The sequence below is a fragment of the Anolis sagrei genome, chromosome 4 (genome assembly GCF_037176765.1).
Source record: "Anolis sagrei isolate rAnoSag1 chromosome 4, rAnoSag1.mat, whole genome shotgun sequence".
NCBI classification, from domain to species: Eukaryota; Metazoa; Chordata; class Lepidosauria; order Squamata; family Dactyloidae; genus Anolis; species Anolis sagrei.
Window position 1 is genome coordinate 90177798 of NC_090024.1, and position 22484 is coordinate 90200281.

General features: G+C 38.8%; 1 protein-coding gene across 7 annotated transcripts in view; it reads right to left on the minus strand.

The window, feature by feature from the left end:
• Positions 1–6729: 6729 nt before the first annotated feature.
• Positions 6730–22484, minus strand: part of RELCH (RAB11 binding and LisH domain, coiled-coil and HEAT repeat containing) — a 73212-nt gene continuing 57457 nt past the window's right edge. For 5 of the 7 annotated variants that reach the window (XM_060774712.2, XM_060774710.2, XM_060774708.2 and 2 more), the window contains 9 exons: positions 21624–21730; positions 20804–20903; positions 15906–15988; positions 15036–15099; positions 13389–13527; positions 13153–13269; positions 10286–10374; positions 10039–10109; positions 6730–7478 (listed from right to left, as the gene is read on the minus strand). In XM_060774712.2, coding sequence (XP_060630695.2) covers positions 7358–7478; positions 10039–10109; positions 10286–10374; positions 13153–13269; positions 13389–13527; positions 15036–15099; positions 15906–15988; positions 20804–20903; positions 21624–21730 — 891 coding nt within the window. In that variant the 3' untranslated portion in view covers positions 6730–7357. Of the gene's footprint in view, positions 7479–10038; positions 10110–10285; positions 10375–13152; positions 13270–13388; positions 13528–15035; positions 15100–15321; positions 15405–15905; positions 15989–20803; positions 20904–21623; positions 21731–22484 lie in introns of all 7 variants that reach the window. The other 2 variants (XM_060774709.2, XM_067467528.1) reach the window with 1 other exon arrangement.

Below are 22484 nucleotides of genomic sequence, written 5' to 3' on the forward strand. Positions count from 1 at the left end.
TATCTTCTCCTTTTGGGTTGGAAAGGCACCCTCTGTCCTCCAGAATGGGTATCCATTCAGCAATAACAAACACTTGGGCAATGGACAATGATAATCAAGCTCATTACATTGGGGAAAGCAACATACAGGCAGGTTGTTGCCGTGTTGTCTTTTAACTTTAAGGTAGTGGAGAGAGACAACAATATGTTGTCAATCACAGATTTACATTTGTGGAATTAGTTTCCAAAAGATAGGTAAAGGTAAAGGGTGTTCCCTGACATTAAGTCCAGTCATGTCCGACTCTGGGGGTTGGTGCTCATCTCCATTTCTAAGCCGAAGAGCTGGAGTTGTCTGTAGACACCTCCAAGGTCATGTGGCTGGCATGACTGCATTTTAGCATAATTTAATTGATCCAGCTAAGGACTTCTTAAACCTTTCATCCTTGAAAGACTTCTCAAAAGCCAGTTTAGCTAAACTTACCATGCAAAATGTAAGCCCTCTAATTTTTTAGGGATAGAGGCATAGGCTACCTGCAAAATAAAATAAAATAAATGGAAAACAGAGAAAAAATATTATTTTTTAAACCAGGGAGAATACCTCTCTGGGAATTTTTGTGTCGTCCGGCGTAACTCTGACATTGGAAGTTGATCATGGAAGGACCTACAAATATCTGTTGGAAATAGCAACCTTCTTCAAGACTCCTATACTAGTTATATGTTATTTATATTATTCAGATTGCTTACTATATTATGTTTGTGTATTGCTATGCAGTTTTCCCTGCATGGAGAGCCGCTACCTTCCCGCCGGAGGGGTACCTATTGATTTACTCACATTTGCATGTTTTCAAACTGCTAGGTTGGCAGAAGCTGGGGCTGACAGTGGGAGCTCACACCATTCCTCAGATTCAAACCTGAACCTTTCAGTAAACAAGTTCAGCAACTCAGCAGTTTAACCCTCTGTGCCACCAATATCCCAAAGATACCTAACCAAAAATGAAAAATATTATGTAAAGATCAGAAATGTCAAAATGTATCAAATCACTTCTGTACAAGGCTTGGAAAATTGCATTTCATAGCAATAAAATGTGATGGTTTTGATTCCTTTTGGAAATGAGCTCTGCATTTATAGCACATAATCTCCTACATCAACCAATATACTTCATGAACTGATCTTGACTCAGGATCTGTTCCGCCTGGGCTGTTACCAGAAGGAGAGTGTAACTGGAACAGTGTTAAATCTCTTCTTCCTCTTTTCGCTTCTACCAGCAATTCTGCATGTTATTTACTCATCTCTGATTCAGACTTAAAGTGTGGCTTTAATTAAAAACATAACACAGTGGAGAGCTAAATGCTTTCTTATTCGTGTAGGATATTGAAGGGTTTTTCACATTCTTGTGGATCAAGACACACATAAGGAAGGGACGATGCTGAATGGTAACTAATTCCTGTTCCTCAAATCTCACTTTAGCTGCTTCACATATTACTCACGTTAATAATTCCACATGGTTAGAAGGACTGTGGGTCTTTGCAATGGTAGCTGCAGGAAGAACATAGCTGCAATTATCACTGTAGGAAGAACATGTATTTTTTATGTGAGTAAGCTTTCAGAATTAAGATAGCAGTTTTCGGAAAGGGCTGCAATTTTCCTCTGTGTTCCACCCAACAGGATTCACATATCTAGTTGTTCCAGTTCCAATGTTGGCTGGGTTCAGTGCTCTCTGCATAAGGGTGAAGTGCAACTCCCAGAACCTAGATCAATCATCCCCAAACCCCGCCTGTGTGCAGAGTTCATCATGTTGGGTCTGTTTATCAAGTTTGGTCCAGATCCGATGACAGCTGGGTTCAGTGCTCTCTGGATAAGGGTGAACTACAACTCCCAGAGCCAAGGTCAGTCACCCCCAAAACCTGTCTGTATGCAGTTGGTCATATTGCGGCTGTGTGCCAAGATTGGTCCAGATCCAATGTTGGCTGGGTTCAGTGCTCTCTAGATAAATGGGAACTACAACTCTCAGATCCTAGGTCAATCACCCCCAATCCCTGTGCTCTTCTCTCGCCCCTTCCTCTATCACAGACTCATCTTATGGGAACAAGGGAGAGGGCCTTTTCCGCTGTGGCCCCCCCGCTTTTGGAATTCGCTGCCTAAGGAGATCAGGCAAGCCCCCACCCTAGCTGGTTTTAAGAAAGACCTAAAAACCTAGCTCTTCCGTTGTGCTTTTGGAGAATGACCATTCAACCCATCTGGTTGTCTTAGTCTACAGCTGCCCTCAGAATAAAGCATCCCCCCCCCCCCCAAATGGCTAAATCTCATGGTTCCTCCCTGTTGGGCTCCTTTCCTACAAATGCACTTTTATCCCTATCTCACCCAGGGTTTTAACTTTTTTAACATTTGACCTCACTCATTTGGCCCGCCCTCTGTGTCTGGTTTTAATATTCTGTTTTATATTGTTGATTTTGTTATTTTATATTTTGTTATGATGTATTTTGTTATTGTGTGTTTATTATGTTGTATTATTTTGGGCTTGGCCTCATGTTAGCCGCACCGAGTCCCCTTTGGGGAGATGGTAGCGGGTTATAAATAAAGTGTATTATTATTATTATTATTATTATTATTATTATTATTATTATTATTATTTTGCCATAGGGAATGATTTGAAAAATGCAATGCCGTGCTAAAGCTAAAGAAATTGGATACCTAGAAGTGCCTAGAAAGCAATCTGATTGGGAACATCATGGAAGCCTCCTGTTATATATTTATAAGTATTTGGAGTGCTAAATATGACCAATGAAAAACAGTGCACTCAAGAAAGAAAATATTCTCTATGGCAATCCAATCTGCACTAAAATGATAGGGATTCTGAAATCTGGCTGATACAGATGTAGATTATTTATTACATGGCTTGCCTTTTTAATACTTGGCTTTATATATTCTGGTTTTCCTTACATTTCTTTCTCAGTATCTTCACTATGTTAAATACAGCTTAGTTCTTAAGTAAAAGTGCAAATAACTGCAATTGTGCTCCGTAATCCTAGACATGTTTACTTAAAAGCAGGTGTCATTGTAGTAAATGGATTAAATTCCATCAGAAAATTCTGTAAAGCAGGTGTCAGAATAATGTAGCCCTTCAGGTGTTCGACCGCAATGCCCAGTATTCCTCACAGTTAGCTCTACAGGTTTGCTTGGTTCTGCGGGACAACTGCAGTAGTATGACAAGTATTTTGTTTACATACTCCAAAGCATGCTTTTGAAACCATGAAAAGGGTTGAATGTATGTGAACCAACCCTTGAGGAAAACTGAAATCTACTGCGAATGCTGCAATATGCTGCTTGAATCCCTATGAGGAGAAACGCGGGATAGAAATAAAGATGATAATAACAACAATGCTTCGTTTTCCAAAATTGTGGCTCACAGGCCAACTACATTAGATGTTGACAGACAGCTTGGACTACCATTCTCAGAGTCCTCTTGCTAGAATGACTACTTGTAGTCCAAAAACATAAGAAGTTACTGTTGAAGAAACCAGATCCATCAATCGTTAGATTGTTGTGAGTAAGCTTAGATATGAGGGATTTAGAAGGTGCAGTTGTGTGGTATCCATATACAGTAGAGGGTTGCTGTTATGGTACTACTGGTATGTAGCAGAGCCAGCCAAAGGGCCGAGGTGCACTGGTGCCCAATACACAGTGGGACTGATGAAAATGGGACCAATCGTTCTAATGCACCACCTGTATCAGTCAGCTGTACCTGATGTATGTATGTTGGGCATCAGTCTATATTGCGCACATATTCCGGTGTCCCATTACACATCTTTGCCATTCAGTAAAGGGACTTTATTCAGCATTGGTCTGGAGTGGAAAATACCCTGGACTGGCCCCAAGGGTGGATTCATTGTCTACTTTCATCCTGCTTTGGTGGCAGGTTAGTCTAGACTGTCCAGTTGGATGGCCATCCTTATCTATGTCTTTTTTGTCACTCTAGAGACAGCCACAAAATTCTGAAGAGCTCCTATTTGTCACTCTGTTCTTTCGTTGATATTAACAAAGGTGCTCAAGCAAGTTGGAGAGAGGAGTTTTTTTTTTTTTTGAGAAACTGCAATTCCCTTCTGGTGTGAGAAATTGACCATCTGCAAGGACGTTGTCCAGGGGACGCCCGGATGTTTTGATGTTTTATCATCCTTGTGGGAGGCTTCTCTCATGTCCCTGCATGAGGAGCTGGAGCTGATAGAGGGAGCTCATCCGTGCTCTCCCTGGATTTGACCCACTGCGCCACTGGGAGATAAAAGAAGGATACGATACTTTGAGGAGGAGTAAAGGAGGGATACAATACTTTGCTGACATCAGCAAAGCACTGAGGGACAACCAAGAACTCTTTGGTGCTCTGTGGATGCTGCTATGATGGCTAAAATAAAATAAAATAAGAAATGTTCCAGGTGCTGCAGCTAAAAATGCCAATGGGATTTTGGCCTGCATAGATAGGAATATAGTGTCTAGATCCAGGGAAGTCATGCTACCCCTCTATTCTGCCATGGTTAGACCACATCTGGAATACTGTGTTCAATTCTGGGCACAACAACTGAAGAGAGATATTGACAAGCTGGAATGTGTCCAGAGAAGGGCAACTAAAACGATCAAGGGTCTGGAGATCCAGCCCTATGAGCAGCGGCTTAAAGAGCTGGGCATGTTTAGCCTGCAGAAGAGAAGACTGAGAGGAGGCATGATGGCCCTGTATAAATATGTGGGGGAAAGTCTTAGGGAGGAGGGAGCACACTTGTTTTCTGCTGCCCTGGAGACTAGGACAATGGCTTCAAACTATAGGAAATATTAGGAAGAACTTCCTAACTATGAGAACTGTTCAGCAGTTGAACTCTCTATCCTGAAGTGTGGTGAAGGCTCCTTCTATGGAGGCTTCTAAGCAGAGGTTGGATGCCCATCCTTTGGAGGTGCTTTGAATGCTTCTTGGCAGGGAGTTGGACTGGATGGCCCACTAGGACTCTTCCAACTCTATGATTCTATAAGTGTCACCCCCTTTTCGTTGGACCACAAAGTGCAGAGAAAGCAACATGATGATACAGGCCCATAGTACTGGCTGGTTCTGAACTGGCCCAACTATTCACACCCTCCAAAAATTCAGGACTGCTCCAGCGCACTGGGGAAGCTTTGGACTTTTCCCAACACAGGGCAAAAATGTGTTAACCGATATTATCCTGTGTTGCGAGCAAGAAGGCACCATGCACGATTCATATGGATGCCATGGAGTAACTTCTTGCTCACTTTGGGATATGTAGATGAGCCCTAGAGCAGTGGTTCTCAACCTGGGGTCCTCAGATGTTTTTGGCCTACAACTCCCAGAAATCCTAGCCAGTTTACCAGCTGTTAGGATTTCTGGGAGTTGAAGGCCAAAAATATATGGGGACCCCAGGTTGAGAACCACTGCCCTAGAGCTTATGTAGTAAGGTATATGTAAAGTTATGCAATGTAACAAGTCATATAGGATTCTGGAGATTGTTTTGAAACTTTGGAGAGAAAGTGCTCTTTTACCAGTCAACTAACACAGTTCCAGCAATATATATCTATTTTTCACTCATCAATAATCAGTATATGGGAAGAGAAGTCTTCATTAAACCCAAAGGCTTCACCATTTGGTTTTAACATTCTAAAATACAGAAGAGCAGAAGTGTCTTCTCATCTCCAATAATTTCAAATCTAAGATTTCAGAAACGTACTATCATATCATTTAGAATTAACTAAGGTTTGCATTCTTTGCCGTAGCTTGCATCTCTAATCTTAATTTTGCCTGTGATGTGCATTGCTGAATGTGATTGCTGTTTTTCTCTCCTGGAGAAACTCATCTAGCTTCTCAAAACATTTCAGTATGTACATGATACTTCTCTTGCAAGGAAATCAATTCTTCTCTTCTCCGTCATTTTATGTACTACTTAATAGCAGCTGTTGAAGCTTCAGAATGTTGACAAGTTACGTGAAATGTGGAGTGCTTTTCTAGAGACGTAAGAAATATTCCTGCAATCCACTGTTGAATATTTGCCTTCAGAAAATGGCTTAGGTCTGTGTACTATATGACAGATAATATACCACTCAGGATAATCAGTTGGCAACTGGCTTCTAAATAAAATTCCTAAATATTAAACATTAACTAGCGCTCAGACTTTGCTCAACAGCCTTGAAGTATCAAATTATGTTTCAATGACTTGACTGTTTCTATTAGAAAAAGAGGTAGCATTGGTATCTATAAATAAAAGTTGGCTTTCTGCCTAAATCAGGGGCAGGAACCCTTGGGCCTTCTAGCCACTGAGGAACTACCAGTGCCATGGCAACCATGGGTCTGTCCCAATTGGTATCTGGCCCCACATACGTTGCTGGACACACTCTACCAATGGTTCTCAACCTGTGGGCCCTCAGGTGTTTGGCCTTGCCTTGCCCTGCCCAGTGCTAGTACACCTGCAAAGTGTAGTTGGGGTAGAGGCCGCTCTAGCATGGAGACATAAGACATTTAAATGAGCTTGGAAAACAGAAGAAAACTAAAGTACCTGGATGAAGCATATATGTTGATAAGTGTTGTTTTAAGTATAGCAGCACCACATTTAATTCACTCCTAAGTTGGAATTTCCACTAAAATTAGTGTGGCTTTCCTTCAAGTGCACATTCCTCCCTCCCAGTCCCATTTAGTGAAATGTGCTGTGTAGCAGAAGCTGAACTTGCTTCATAGACATCAAAAATACCAGGGCCTGCAAAAGATGCATCTCAAAGAACTGGTTTATCCATCACTTTTAGAAGAATATGGTCCACAATAAGACTTGTAGTGTAAGCATTTCCATAATACATTATATTCTCCATCTTTTCTGTAATTCAAATATACAATAACTTACAAAAAGCAATCCAAGAATCAGACTAGTGCTGGTGGCTCTTGCCTTTCATTTTAGAAACATTAAAAAATTCTGCATTACCCTCTTATAACTTAAATACATAAGTATTCTGCACTTTATTTCATTGACTGCGACTTCAAATTTACATTATTTTAGGTACCATCATAACAGCTCCATTTATAATACAGATATCGGCCAAGAATCCATTGGGAAATAAAAAAACTTCACTATATATATATATTTATATAAAAAATTAGGCTGAAAAGACAAGAACACAGGACAGGGACTTGATACAGACTTAATTTAGTTTTATAATCAACCACATTTAACCCAATGTTAACAGATACATAGCAATATTTGAGAGCAGTGCAAATATCTTTGTAGGTTAGAGTAAAATCATACTACAAGAACATAAGATGGGGGAAAAGGCAAGTACTTCAAGTACAAGGAACAAGTCTCAATGAGGTCTTTCAGTGTTTACAAGGGCTTCCTATTCCAATTTATTTCTTCCTCTGGAATACGTTAGCCAGCATGGCTCCTGAGGTGGTCAACTGGCCCATTTTGTTCAAAAACTTGGTCTTGGTGTCTTCACTCACAAGGCTTGCCGCAATTGACATAGAGCTGGGGAGGAAGGAAAAGCAAATTAATATAGGGCATCACTCATGAAAAATGATTCTATTTGGTAACAAAAGCTTTTCGTTTTGGAAGTCTGCTGCCAGCGACACCAGCACTACTCACTGTAGACCTTTTTTCCCAACCTTTTTTCAACCAGGGACCACTTTGACCAGGGACCACTCTTTAACGTTAGTACCAAAAAGGTTACAAATCAGTTTTGGTCAACTTTAGATTCGGTTTGGTTAACTGGGGTGCTGACTCAGAAAATTCCATTGGATAGATCACATCAGCTCTAGTTTCTGATACAGAACATATGCCATCCAGTAGTCGCCATCTGCTTGCCCATAGAAAACCATATTTAATAATCTAGAGCTGATGTGGTAGTAGTAATATTTTGTGGATAGTCAGCTTCTCCCCTTCCAACAACCCCGTTGCCTTGGCACTTTAATAAGGTTACACAAGAGCAGTCACTCTAGTTGCTGCGTGGTTTCGAGGTGAGGCCACAGACCATGTAATGGTGAGGCCACAGACCATATTTTCATTCTTGTGGACCACTGGTGGTCCATGAGCCACAGGTTGTGAACCAATGCTGTAGACAAAGGAATTCACTTTAAGTAAGGCAGTTTTATGTGTGACATAATGAAATTCTAAGAGGCTAATGTAAACTGTAACTGTAAGATCTTTTTGAATAATGGCATCTAAAATCCTGTCTAAATGAGATCTTCATATGAGACTAACTCATCGTTTCAATGCTTTAAGATTAACCAACCTGGCACCCCTTACTCATAGGCTGAGGTCACTTTCACTGGTTGCATACCATGAAATTATTCCAGTTACACAGGAGCTATCCTGGGTTGTGTGTAGTAAGGGATTGCTTGACTGCTTGTACATACTCTTAAGATAGCAGAACTCCTTGTCCAATGGTTGAGCCAACATAACTCAATTTGTACAGCAATTCAAATATTACCCTTATGCAAAAAATATTTAAGCAAATTCAAGGCACAAGGAGCAATTGAGTCTTAAATATACTAGTTCTCATTCCCAGGTGAAAAAAGTAAAATGATGAGTCAGAAAGTAAAAAAATAAAAAAGTGGTTTGAAGTGTAAATAATAAATATATTTCAGATTTTTCTTCTATTTCAGACAGTATCTCTAGGAACTTTGACATTTCCAGTGGGACGTAATGATTTCACATAAATAAAATCTAAATAAATAAATAAAACCTTTATTTGTATACCACTCTATCTCTCTGAGGGGAGTCAGGGCAGTTTCCAACATAGGTAAAACATTTCAATTACTGGCATAATTGGAATCTGGACTATTTATCTCCAAGGACTACTGCACTGCTAAAGAGGGCTGGACCAATGGGGAAACATAGGGCCAGGGATGTGGGTAAAGTGCACAACAGGACCCTAAGTAATGTCCAGACTATTGCCTGGGGATATTAGTTTCCAGGGCCTGCTGAATAGCTATAATAGGGCTGGGCTAGGGCTAGTACAATGAGGTAGGAGAGGGCCAGAGAAGTGGATAGGGTGCAGAGCAGAGACCTAATTGATGGTCAGATAGGAGCTGGTCTAATCAATCATGTTTTGCCAGTGATTTGAGAGTTAACATGGTCTAGTGGTTTGCCCTTCAACATGCCCTAATTTTTCTGGGAGACAAGAATTCAAATCCCTGTTCAGCTATGGAAATCCACTCTCCCAGCCTCAGAGAAGGGCCATGGTGAGCCCAGAAGAAAAAAAAAGCTGATGATCTGATGAAGAAATTACCAAAATGTTGAGAACTTCCTAATGATTCTACTGCAATGGCCAATGAAAAGGATCTGAAATGAGGCAGGGGCACATAGCTTAACTTATTACTGTTGACTGGGTGGGATTACTGTTCTAGAAGCTTCTGAGGATCTCTGTGGAGGCACAGAGTGACCCATGTGTATGAGTCACAGGAACCATGAAGAAGTCACTAAACCTTGACTGAATATCTAATTCAACCTTAACTTTGTCATTAATTATTTGTATTGTCCACATAAGGAAGACAGATGCTAACACTATTATGGGCCTCATCACACTAGAGAAAAAAAATCCACTTAAAATTGGTTTCTGTCTCCTGCAGAATTCTGGGGTTTGTAATTTAGGTAGGAGCCTTTAACAGCCTCACTAAACAACAAACCCCAGAATTCTGCAGCAGGCAGAAACAGGATTTTAAGTGGATTTTTTTCCTCTAGTGTGATAGGTAGGTAACACAATTTTTGTTCCAGGTTTATAAAGATAATTTCCTTATTGGTTCTATCATAAAATATAGTTGATTAGACTGCAAAAACTTCGGGGGGTTTTTTGGGACATCCTGCAGCACATTTTGCTATAGTTTTTCAATGAATATCTCATAGGTTGTCAACCAATCCAACATAGTTTGTGGCAGCCACAAAAACAAAGTTTCTGGAGTATAACAACTACTTTCAAAGTAAGTACCACACAATTAAATAGGAAATAACACTTTCAAACCAGGAACATATATTTATTTTTTCAAATTTTGTTACATTGTGTAATGCAAAAGAAAATTCAACATCTTACCCTTGTGGTTCTTGGACGCTCCTATTTTCCACTTTCTGTTCACATTCTTTTATCATGGAGCTTAAAATAACCTGAAACATAGGAGAGGGCAAGTTGAAGTTCAAAGATGATTTTCTCCTATCAGTATCTGTCTGTACATGGGACAAACAGTCCAAAAATGAAGTATGGAGTACAATCTTGGAAGTTCAGATTAAAGGCCACATTTCTTTTGCCACCCACTTGCAAAAGGACAGCTTCAATTACTCACCTCATGTTCTGGTGACAGAGTTTCCATGTCATTTCGTAAACACCTGAGTCCAGGTAAAAAGTGGTTGACCATTAATTCCTCAGAAATAACTAGAAGACAGGTAGTTAAGGTCTAACATGGTAATAATAATAACTGTCTCTCACTCATTTCCAGTCAAAATTAGAAAATAACATGCTAAATTCATGCTATCCTGTAAATACAGAGCCTTCTTTTTGAAGACATCCCTACTATTACCACTATACTTACTTCTTGGGAAAAATTCATACAAAACCTGATGTAATTATTGACAAATGCAGCGTATTTGCAATGTCAAAACAATTTCAGCAAGGCTTGACTATGAGGAAGACAAACATAAATAGAAACATGTTCCTAACATAAAGCCTAAAACGAAGCACAAAAATAAAACATTGGTTCTTGATGCTAAATTAAATTGATGCTTAAAGTTGACATTATTTATCAGATGTTATTTTTCATACATCTAGTTAAATATGCATTAAAACCTTGTAATAAGTGCAAAAGTCCCCTTTACATAATTCAAAATAGCACACCATTATCTGCCACTCTTCATATTGTTCTCTCTGCATTAGTTCTTTAGACCATTGAACACTATTTCTTTTCCCAGCAATGTCTGATACATAGGCTATGACTTGTGTGTTTTCTTTCCTATGTGGAATGCAACTCAGGCTTCTTTTAATTGTAGTTCCTCTTTCTTTCTCATGAGCCCCTGTGATCTTTTCTATGTAAGGAGAAAAGAGAATTTGTTTTGTACTCCTCTCACAGACTACCATCAAGAAAAGTTTCTTTAACTCTACTTTCTAGAACTACAATTTGAGTATATTCAAACATGTTCTCTAAATAATAGCACTTCTGTTGTGTTTTTTATATTTCAAAACATAGCATTCAAGCCTACGTATGAGAATTTAAAGGGTTTAAAAATCTGAATTTAGGATGCTATTATTTGAAACAATACAGGTCTAAAAAGCTTTAGCTACACTTTGTTGCCAGCCAAAATTTGTGTTTGGAACATCCAGGCAGTGTGTGAATAGCGCCCCTTTTGATATTACGTTAATTCACAAACCAGGGAAACGGGCAGATATTGTATTCTTTTTGTCACCAGCTCTGAACTTTGTTGTAGGAGGTAAAGATTAAGCCTTTCTGAGTTGGGCCTCTATTTTCCTGCTGCCGCAAAGCCTCAGTGTAGCACCTTTGTATAGGTGAAAATGGCAAAAACCAAATACTCTCCCCTAATGTTATGATGACCAGGTTAATATGGGTTCTGCTTTTCAACAATTAATATCAATGGTAAAATGTGACAGCTACAATGCAATGACTTCTCTTTTTGTAAATGTTCTTGCCAGAAAGAATGTTAATTCTAGGAAGGCTAAAGGAGTAAAAATCAACTTCTCATTCTCAGGAAGGCCAAAAGATCAATTCATAACCACTGGAATGTCCCCAAGCCAAGTTTCTTAAAGGTGGGAGTGGATGCTCAAATCCTGCACTACTGCCTGATGAACAGTTTGCCCCAAAGCTGCTTGACTCTGTCTAAATTTGTCTACTTTTAATAACTAATCACTTTACATACATCCATCCAAAGACAATATTTGCCTCAGCACTATAAGAGGGTTTTCATGAGACCAATCGCTCTCGTTGCTGAGACAATGGTGTAGTAATGGTGAGGCTGCAGACCCTATTTTTGTTCTTGTGGACCACTGGTGGTCCACGGACCACAGGTTGGGAACCACTGCTCTATATGCTTGTTGACACTGATCTAATCAAATTTGCCTATTCTTGCTGTGCTCTCAACGTATGAGGGCAATTGTAACACAACTAAATGTGGTTTTCCAACTGTTTGAAACAGTTGGTTTTAACACTTTAAATCCCAACATCCTTGGAAACAAACAAACAAACAATAAAGGGCAACATTTTACTATGCTGTATGCAGCACTATGTAACATGATTTTCATCCACGGGTTATTAATGTCATTTCCTAACTACTTCTATCATAGAAACATGGAAAAAGTCTATCAAATGGCAAACACTTTGTGTTTGCAGGACATCCTGCAGCACATTTTGCTATAGTTTTTCAATGAAGAGTCTCAACCAATTCAACATAATTTGTGTCAGCCAGAAATGGGATTTTAACTGGATTTATTTCTCTAGTGTGATGGGTATGTAACACAATTTCCTTATTGGTTCTGTCATAAAACATAGTTGATAAGACTGCAAAAGCTTTGGTTTTTTTTGGGACATCCTCAAGCACATTTTCCTATCGTTTTTCAATAAATATCTTGTAGGGTCTTCAAGCAAGTCAACATAGTTTGTGGCAGCCACAAAAACAAAGTTTCTGGAGTATAACAACTATTTTCAAAGTAAGTACCACACAATTAAACAGTAAACAACACTTTCAAACCAAGAACAGACCCCCCCCCAAGTTTTGTTACATAGTGTAATGGGACCCTGAGAATGCATGGATTCTGGTATCCATTATGCGTCCTGGAACCAAACTCCAGCAGATACCAAGGTACTACTGTAAAAGTTTATCATTCCTACAGAGTGGAAGTAATAAAGGGTTAAGGCCAAACACTCAGAAGAGACAGGTGGTGGCATTGTTGTCTGTGTTATCTATCAATGTGATGTCTTCATCCTCAAGTGAAATGATTTTTGAGAGGAGCCACTTTGTAAAGACCTCAAAACAATTCACAGATTTCTCTCATGGGATTTGAATTTGGAGCTGAATGTATGATGAGGACTACTTTTAGACCCCAGAGGCATCTGAGTTCTGATGGACTCATTACTGAAGTAAGATATAGCATTTTATACTAAGTGTTGCCATATTAAAACTACAATTAAGAAATAATGAAGGATACAACAACAGGAGAGTGCACTGTAGGCCTCAAAGAGATGAGTGGCAATGTCCAGTCTTTTTGAATCCATAGACTGTTGGTTATTTACCAAGGCAAGTTTATGCAAATGTGGAATGACAACTGGAAAAAAAGATAATGTGAAGTGAAAATAATTAACAATGCTTTCAGATCAAGGTTTGAAAAAATAACAATAATAATTAGGAGAAACAAGAATCACAACAGGTTTTATGATAACTTACATTCATCTCTAAATCTTGGCTCAGCATTTGGTCCAACTCTACCAAAGGTTTTAATGATTTCTGTATGTAGAGAGTGTTGATCTTGATACTGGGGATCTTCCAAAAAAGAGGCCAACTGCATTTTAACTCTTTCCAACAGCTGAAGAGAATGTAACAGAAATTATCAATGTTTTAATTTATACAAAAAGAAAAAAATATTCAGGTGAAACAAATTTAAATTATACAACACAGCTGTATATATAATGTGAACCCCAAGTAATTCTCAGTTTTTTGTCATTACAAAAACTCTGGCTTTTTAAAAATAAGATTGTATAATCTTTAAATCTCTTTTATAAACACCTTATTACAAATTTATAAACATTCCAAATCCCATCTGTTCTTGACTGATACATAGAATGGTCTTTTTTAAAAAAGGAAGTGTAGGCTATTAATTCTAATCGATCCTACTACTACTTAATCAAGATCCGAATAAAAGTAAGACTCGTTACCATGTCAAGACTAATACAGAGTAATCCTCACAACTTAAAAATGGAAGTAATGAGGATTCGTCTATATTAGCCTGTATAACCCATGTGTATGTTTTTCTTGTGTAGTCATCCAGAGAATTTCACCATATAGAACACTCTTACAGTCCAAGGCTTTTGCCAGCACAGAAAACAGCATAATAGCCAGAAATTATAGCAAAATCTATTCCAAGCAATTTAAAGGGACATAGGGGAATAAAACCCTTCTCCTGTAAACTGTGGTTTAGACAGATTATTAATCAGTGGCCTAAACAGGCAGTCCCCAAGTTACAGACATTCGACTTACATATGACTTACAGAATGGGGGTGAGACAACAGGAAGTTAGAGAAATCTATGCCTAGGAAGAGAAATTCACTCCCGAAAGAGTTATCATGGAAAAAAAAAGAGTCTCCACTGAAGCTTATGAACAATTTTTGTTTCCACAACAAGACAACATTTTCAAAATCCAGTTGTCTCAGATGAGGTGAAGTCTTTTGAACAGGGGCACAGATAGCAAAACAAATGTTACAGGAGTGTTAACCCTTCCCTATGCTATCCAAACTACAAAAAATGGCTGGAGTTACAATTAAAAATGTCTGTTCTGACTTAAATACAAATGCAACTTAAAAACAAACCTAAAGAACCTCGTTTGGCTGTAACTTGGGGACTGCTTGTATTCAGTGTTTGCCTATATTTGTGGGCAAGCATGAAGTGGTACACCCCCTTCTAGTACAGAAATATCAGTGAAATGAAAGTGGGAATGGTAACCATATGGGTGCCTGATTTTTGGCACTCCGCTGCAGGCCCTGGCACCTTGGGCCTGCAGGCCACATACACACACTCTCCTTAGAAAGAGAGTGCATGTGTGGCCTGCAGGCCACAGCACCAGTGCCTGCCAGGGCCTGTGCTGAAGCTGAGCACTAAGAGGTGCTCGGCCTGGAAGCACTTTTGGACCCCAGCAAGCGGGCACTTTGGGCCCCAGCAAGCAGCCACTGAACGCAAAAAAAGCTGATTTGGAAAGGCACTGGTTTTTGTGAGAGGCACTTGAAAACAAAAACGGCGCCTTATGAATGAAACAAACAGAAATGGATAGTGATTCTATACAAATGCACAAGACTATTAGATAATATGCAGATATCCTACCTCCCTCTGGGTGACTGTTTCCATGATAGTACCAAAGGCAGGAATTGTGGCTATTCTCACAGAGCTAATGAGAAAAACAAAAAGCAACAACAACAAATAAAATACCTTGAGTCTTTAAAACAAGTTGCAATTAAAAATAATGCAATTTCAAAATTAACATATATATATATTAATTTCTAGCAATGACAAGAGAGAGGCCAGGTAGTATGCTCAAAATAATATTAAAAAAGGAGAGAGATCAAGAAAGAGAAAGAGGATGAACTCAAGTTTGCTAATAGAAACTCACAATTCAGGATCACTGGACAAGGTAACAAGGGCCGGAGCAACCCGCTTGTCAACTAAGGCTTCACTCATGCCTCGAAGAGTCAGCTGTAAACCAGTCAACATGCAATAAAAATGGGTTTAAACTGAAAGGATAATTTTGTTAGCTGTGACTGAGGCTGGGCAAGCAGAGTCATTGGCCTTTCTTAGTTACCTACACTGAATATTAGCACAGTTAAAGGACTCTATTCATGCTTCAGCATTTACTGGCAATAACATGTTAGTGAGAGTAGCATCCCTCTTCAGCATGGAAGAAACAAGCATCAGTGTGCGGCCTTTGGGACAGGCCTGCAATTATTATTGTAATGACCTTTCAATGCAGAGAAAAAAGAGCAACAGAAAAGTCGCAGTATTCCAAATGTGACTGTAATTTCACCAGTCAACAGAACATATACCTATTGTTTATTAAGGATTTGTGACACTGTTGTTTTAAAAACTATTTTTAGGTTTCATTATCAGAATATTTAAACACTCACACACACTTATGGTTTTATTTCTTGGCAGGTTGTAAGAGGGATGCTAGCTTTATAAGACGGTCAGGAAACTTACATTTCAGGGTCACTGGAGAGAGTAATGAGAGCAGGAACCACTCTCTGAGCTACCAGAGTTTCATGGACCCCCTTCACCAACAGCTGAGTGGGCAGAGCAGAGGGGGGCCACAGGTGATGCACGGAAAGAGTGAGCACAGTATCATGGGAAGAACAGCACAACCAAGAGGAAGAGAAACACAAAAAAGCAAACCAAAATTAGAAGCCAGTATCACTACGCTAAAGTGCCCCTTTAATATAAATAGGCAGAAGGCACAATGAAAGCGCACATGGCCCAAGCAGGCAGGACACACTAGACAAACTATGGAGCTGTTAAAAAAACAAACAAAATAAACAAAAACTGATGGCATCCCGGGCATTAGTACTACAATTTTAGAAAACCCCAAAATGGATTTCATTTTAAAAAGTCTCCGTTCTGGCCTTGTTATTCTACTTCTAGCAGGGATACTCAAATTTGCTGAAATCAAAAATGGCCGTGTGGTTCCTGGCCAAAATCAAACATTATTTATGAGGACTACATTAAAACGCCACTCAAGAAGCACAAACAATTCAGCAGGTTGGAAATTTCAAAACTTTCCCCATCCCTTTCCCCCCACCCTTCAACTTCCAGCCTGACAAAGAGTTCAGGAAAAACTACTTTGAGATTATTTAAATATTTTAAATAAGAGTATTACCCAACTCTTTCTTTGTTCAGTTACTGTCAAATGCAGGAGGAAAGGGGAAGGGGAGTGTTTTTAAATAATTGATTTCATGTGGCCAATAAATATACCAACTGACAAGTAGTTCATAGTGCAACCATATACTGCACTCTGGGTCTGGCACTGAGTTACAATGGAATTAAAAGGCACAAATGACTAACATACTAAGACATCCATCCATCCATCTATCTATCATCTTGAGCCACCTCTGTTGAAAATCAGTTCTTGCAAGACAATCACTTTTCACAATGGAAATTGATGTATTTTAAACATGACTTTGTAACTTTGACTTGTAATTGTTTTAGAATGCACTTTTTTTTTTAAAATCAAACACACGAGCAATAGATTTCTGTCTACATGTTGGATTCCTGGAACTATTGCAAGCTGTCTTTACTGTCCATATCAGGACTATAGAGGCGGAAGTATCTGCTTCTTAGACATGTTTGGGTACATACATAAAGGGTGTTTGGAAAATCAGCATGCCAGAAAACAAAATACTAGATTGAAATGGTGCATTTTATATGTACATGCAGTCCCCAAGTTACAAATATCCAACTTACAAACAACTCATAGTTAAGAGTGGGTTTTTTTTTCTGTGTCAGGAGTGACTTGAGAAACTGCAAGTCGCTCCTGGTGTGAGGGAATTGGATGTCTGCCCAGAGGATGCCTGGATGTTTTACCATCCTGTGGACGGCTTCTCTCATGTCCCCGTATGAGAAGCTGGAGCTGACAGACAGGAGCTCACCAAACTCCCTGCATAAGAAGCTGGAGCTGACAGGCAGGAGCTCACAAAACTCCTCGGATTTGAACCGCTGACTTTTCAGTCAGCAGCCCTGTCAGGCACAAGGGTTTAACCCATTGCGCCACTTGGGGCTCCAAGAACAGGGGTGAGACAACAGGAAGTGAGAGAAATCTACCCCTCAGAAGGGGAATTCATTCCTGGAAGAATTAGCATGGGGAAAAGGTGCCTCCACTGAAGCTTTCTCATCAATCCTTGTTTCTACAACGCCATTTAAAAAAAAATCCAGTGATCACAGGGACAGAAAGTGAGGTGAAATATTCTCAACAGCGGAACAGACAGCAAAACAAACACCAGAGGGGTGTTAAGCCTTTCCTATACTATCCAAAGCTATCTAACTATCTATGACTGGATTTACACTAAAAATGTACCTGTTCTGACTTACATATAAATTCAACGTAATAACAAACCTACAGAACCTATCTTGTTTGTAACGTGGGGATTGCCTGTATTAGCACTTCATTTGTAGTAATGGTTTCTAAATTTTCATAATAATAATAATAATTATCATCATCATTTATTTCTGTTCCGCCCTATGTCCCCAATAGGACTCAGGCTTTTTTTTAGAGCAACCCAATTTAGAACCAAAGGATCAAACTCTTAGTTTCCACTGTTTCTTACACAGTAGAAACTGTGTGAGAAATGTCATATGAATTCATTAGTTACTTGAGAACTACTGCAGGAAAATGGCAGAGGTTGACTAGTTCCAAATTTATAGCTTTTCTTTAAAATATCTGTTAGAAAACGTAGGAATCTTTAAGTATTTGCTAGAACCAAAAAAACTTCCTATGATTAATGTGGATTTTTTTTACAAATTCAAACATATAAGTTATAAAGAGCACTAATGTGCTTCCAAAACTAAGTTTCCAGGATGAAACAGCATATCTGAGGTAACTCAGTTTGACATACTAAGGCTATACTTACTGAATTATTACTGGAATTGTTCTAAGGTTATGGGACAAATATTCTCTTTTGTGGGGTATCAAAGTAGCAAAGATGCATTTATTTTTAATGTTTAGGGTTTTTGCAAAACCTATAATGTCTTTACATTTCTTACAAATATGTCACTGAAGAAAAAGCTCCAGATACTAATGTTTGCCTATTACTATGTTGGAAGCCAACCTAAGACCCCATGGGGAGATAGGGAGGGATGCAAATGAAGTTCTATTATTATTATTATTATTATTATTATTATTATTATTATTATTTTGATACCATGTTTTTGTTGACCCTACTTTTTCACTTACAGAGTTAATTTACTGTTTTTCTTTGATAAAATTTGTAAATTTGGTTAAAAGTGGTAAAATTAGGTGTTTGGCTTATATTCAGGTCGGGTTATACTCGAGAATATATGGTATTCTTTTGGAAAAATCCAAGCAACTAGCAGTGAATGGGGTTGTTCATCACAGGACCTCTGTCAAACTTCTGCCCACTCATGGTTTCAACTGAGGGACTACTTCACAGATTAAAGTTCATATTCCTAATGCACAAAATTTGTGTTCAAACCAGGATCAACATAGAATATTAAAGATACTTTGCATAGTGCAATATAGCTGACAGGCACATAAAGGCATAAAAGAGGACAGCCAGATTAAAAAACAGCACAATAGTATACAATGGTCCCAGATTGCACTCTATATTTACTTTTTCCTCAAATATCATAATAATCCTTTCTGGATATACACAAATTAGACACTGGAAGATGCTTGTATGTTGCCATTATTCAACTATTCTTTAATAAAAAGCTTACACTTATGGTTAAGAAAGGTATATGGTATATGAAAGAGCAATTATATTACATGGTTTGAGGATAAATTAAAAACTGAACTAGGAAAACAGTCCGTAGGACACAGGCTAATCTGATAATCTTTTTCTTTTACTTGCATTTCATCATAAAAGAAAGCCGAATACAGAAAACAAACTTGTTCATGGAGCAGCTATAGCTACAATGGCAAATTGAAGAGGAAAGAAGACTATTGCCATCTAAGACAGAGTGCATGCCATAACTAAAATACACTCTTGTTTCTAATTTTCTGTGCTATATTGATCAGGTCTTTGAGATATAGAGAATCCACACATGATATCATATGCAAGTATAATCTATTTTTACTGTAGAATTTTCCCCTGACCAGATTATTTTGTGATTCTCATGACACCTTCACTGATGTGAAAGCTACCAGACTAACGTAGTGTTGGTAGTCAATCTGTTAATGCAGAGGTGCAAAGTTATAGTCCACCTTCCCATTAGCCTGGTCAAGGTAGCAAACATAATGAAAACTGTGTGAAGAAATCACATTAAATCAATCCATTTTTTTTTCATCAACAGAAAATTTAAGGCTGGCCTCCCTATGTTTCTGCTAACTTATGTATAGTTGAGGCAAAGATGGTAAATAGAGAGTAGCTGCGAACACTTTCCTTTGAAGCAATTCATGTTTTGTGTGCCAGCAGCAGCAATAGTAGAAGGACTAAGATAACATGCTGGATTGATGGGTTTCCCCCCTATTTAATTTTCAAATGGATTTTGTTTTTAAATAATAATAATATAGGTAATTTTGGATTTTATTATTGAGCACAATTTTGCCATTGTCAGTTGGCAATCTGCGGTTTACAAGATAGCAACAACAGATATCTGGTTTGAACACTGAATTCAGCACCGAAATGATTTCTTATAGCCAATGGAAGATGTTAAGCATGCAGTGCACCAACTTAATTGTCAAGTTAGAAACAGAAGGAAGTATAACTTTGCCAGTTACCATGAAAACATCTTGCAAATGGATACATGAGTGCTGGAAACTTACAACTATACTGCAACCAAACTACAGAATGTTGTCGAAGACTTTCATGGTTGCAATCACAGGGTTGCTGTGAGTTTTCTGGGCTGCATGGCCATGTTCCAGAAGCATTCTCTCCTGATGTTTCACCCACATCTATGGCAAGTATCCTCAGAGGTTGTGAGATCCTCAGAACCTCTGAGGATGCCTGCCATAGATGTGGGTGAAACATCAGGAGACAATGCTTCTGGAACATGGCCAACACAGCCCAGAAAACTCATAGCAACCCAAAGTACAGAATGTTACTATCCTGCTCCCTCATCACAGTACATGTCTAAGAAATATTTTAAAATAAAATTGTACATCATTAATTAATATTATTTTTCATTCTCTGGATGTATGAGACAATATAAGGCCCAGGTCATTAAATAATTATCTTTGAACATGTCATCTGGCTGATCAATGCAAAGGGGAACACAGGCTGGAGTCCCACATTCTAGTAGTGCTGTTAAACCATGTTATAAACCATCTTTAAACAGTATCTAGTTTTATATTTGTATTATAATACAATTGAACAAAAAACAAAGCTGCCTTTCAAACAGGTTCCAAACTTTGTGGAATGAGCACATACCTCAAACATTCTAGCAGCTGTACACCGAACAAGTGCTGAAGTATGAACGACTCCATACCATAATACGGTTAGCAGCAATTCATGGTATGCTGGGTTTGCACTGAAAAAGAAACAAAAACAAAACAATCCAGGTTGAACAATAAATAGTCATTTGCCCATTTGACTCCATTTACTGTGCATTCTGGCTCTTCGAGTAGCTCTTCAAATGTCACCTTGTCTCTGGAGCTTTTTGTTAATCTTAGTCATCAGTCTAAACCCAAAATGAAATGTAGCTGCACTTTGTTTGCATTTTAGCACTTTCCTTTCCTTTCTGCAGGATGCCCCGCAAAAACAATGTTGTTGCAGTTTAATCAACTTTTCCCATGTTTTAATGATAGAACCAATTAAGAAATGACATTTATAACCCAGAAACAAAATTCGTGTTACATAGTGTTATCCTATATGCAAATTATTATTATTTGTTTATTATTTACCACATTTGTACCCCACCCTTCTCACCCCGAAGGGGACTCGGAGCACCCTTACAACTGGCAACAATTTGATGCCATACATATACATACCCATAAAATAAACAAATACATTAAAATCCAAGCAGTTAAAACCTCAATTTAAAACATCAATTAAAATCACGTTAATGCCAACAAGAACAGACCTATTAAATCAACAGAAATATGGAAAGAAGTCCTTCTGAATCACTGTGTCTATTTAGTTGGGACTAAGAATTGAATTTTGATTATTAAGATGCTAAATTCTTAAATCAACACTCTGCATGAGAAACATAACCACTTTACCCCAGTTACAATGATATAGTATACTTTACCCCAGTTCCACAAAGGATGCTTTCAGGCTATCAAGGGGAGCATGGGACAATGAAAGCATAGTCATTACATCTTCTAAAAATCCTACCAACAGCTTGCGGTCTTCTTCCTGGGAGGAAGTTTAAAAAAAATTAAGGGTTAGCTTCATAACTTATGTTAAAGGGTAGCTGAACACCTAGCCCCATGCCCTTCAGAATTAGGTATTTTTATTTATTTATTTTTATTTATTTCGTACACTTTTACCCCGCCCTTCTCTCACCAAGGGGGGACTCAGGGCGGCCTCACATAAGCATCGTAATAATTAGGTACAGCATCTGTTTGGGATATGTACTTGACGTCTACTGTTCAGCTCTTTGAGCTCTAAGCCCCAATGAGCTATACTAAATCACCATTTAGGGGTCAGCAATCAGTCTAACATTGAGCTCAGCAGCCAAATTAATGTCCCATATAGTCCACTGACCAACCACCTTTGAGTATTCCTTGCCTAAGAAAATGCTATGGAATCACCATAGGATGACAGGTGACTTGAAGGCACATATATATACACACACAGTCATGCTATTATTTAATACAATTTATTTAATCATTATATATTATGCTGAACGCCAGATCTGTCAACGGCAAAACATCTTTCATCCAAGATCTAATCTTGGAGGAACGGGCAGATCTGGCGTGCATTACGGAGACCTGGCTGGATGAAGCTGGAGGAGTTAATTTGACCCAGCTTTGTCCGCCAGGATTCTCCGTACAGCACCAGTCGAGACCTGGAGGGCGGGGAGGCGGAGTTGCGGTGGTCTATAAAAATTCTATCCCTCTGACCAGAGGCCCCATCCCACAGTCAACCAATTTCGAGTGTGTCCACC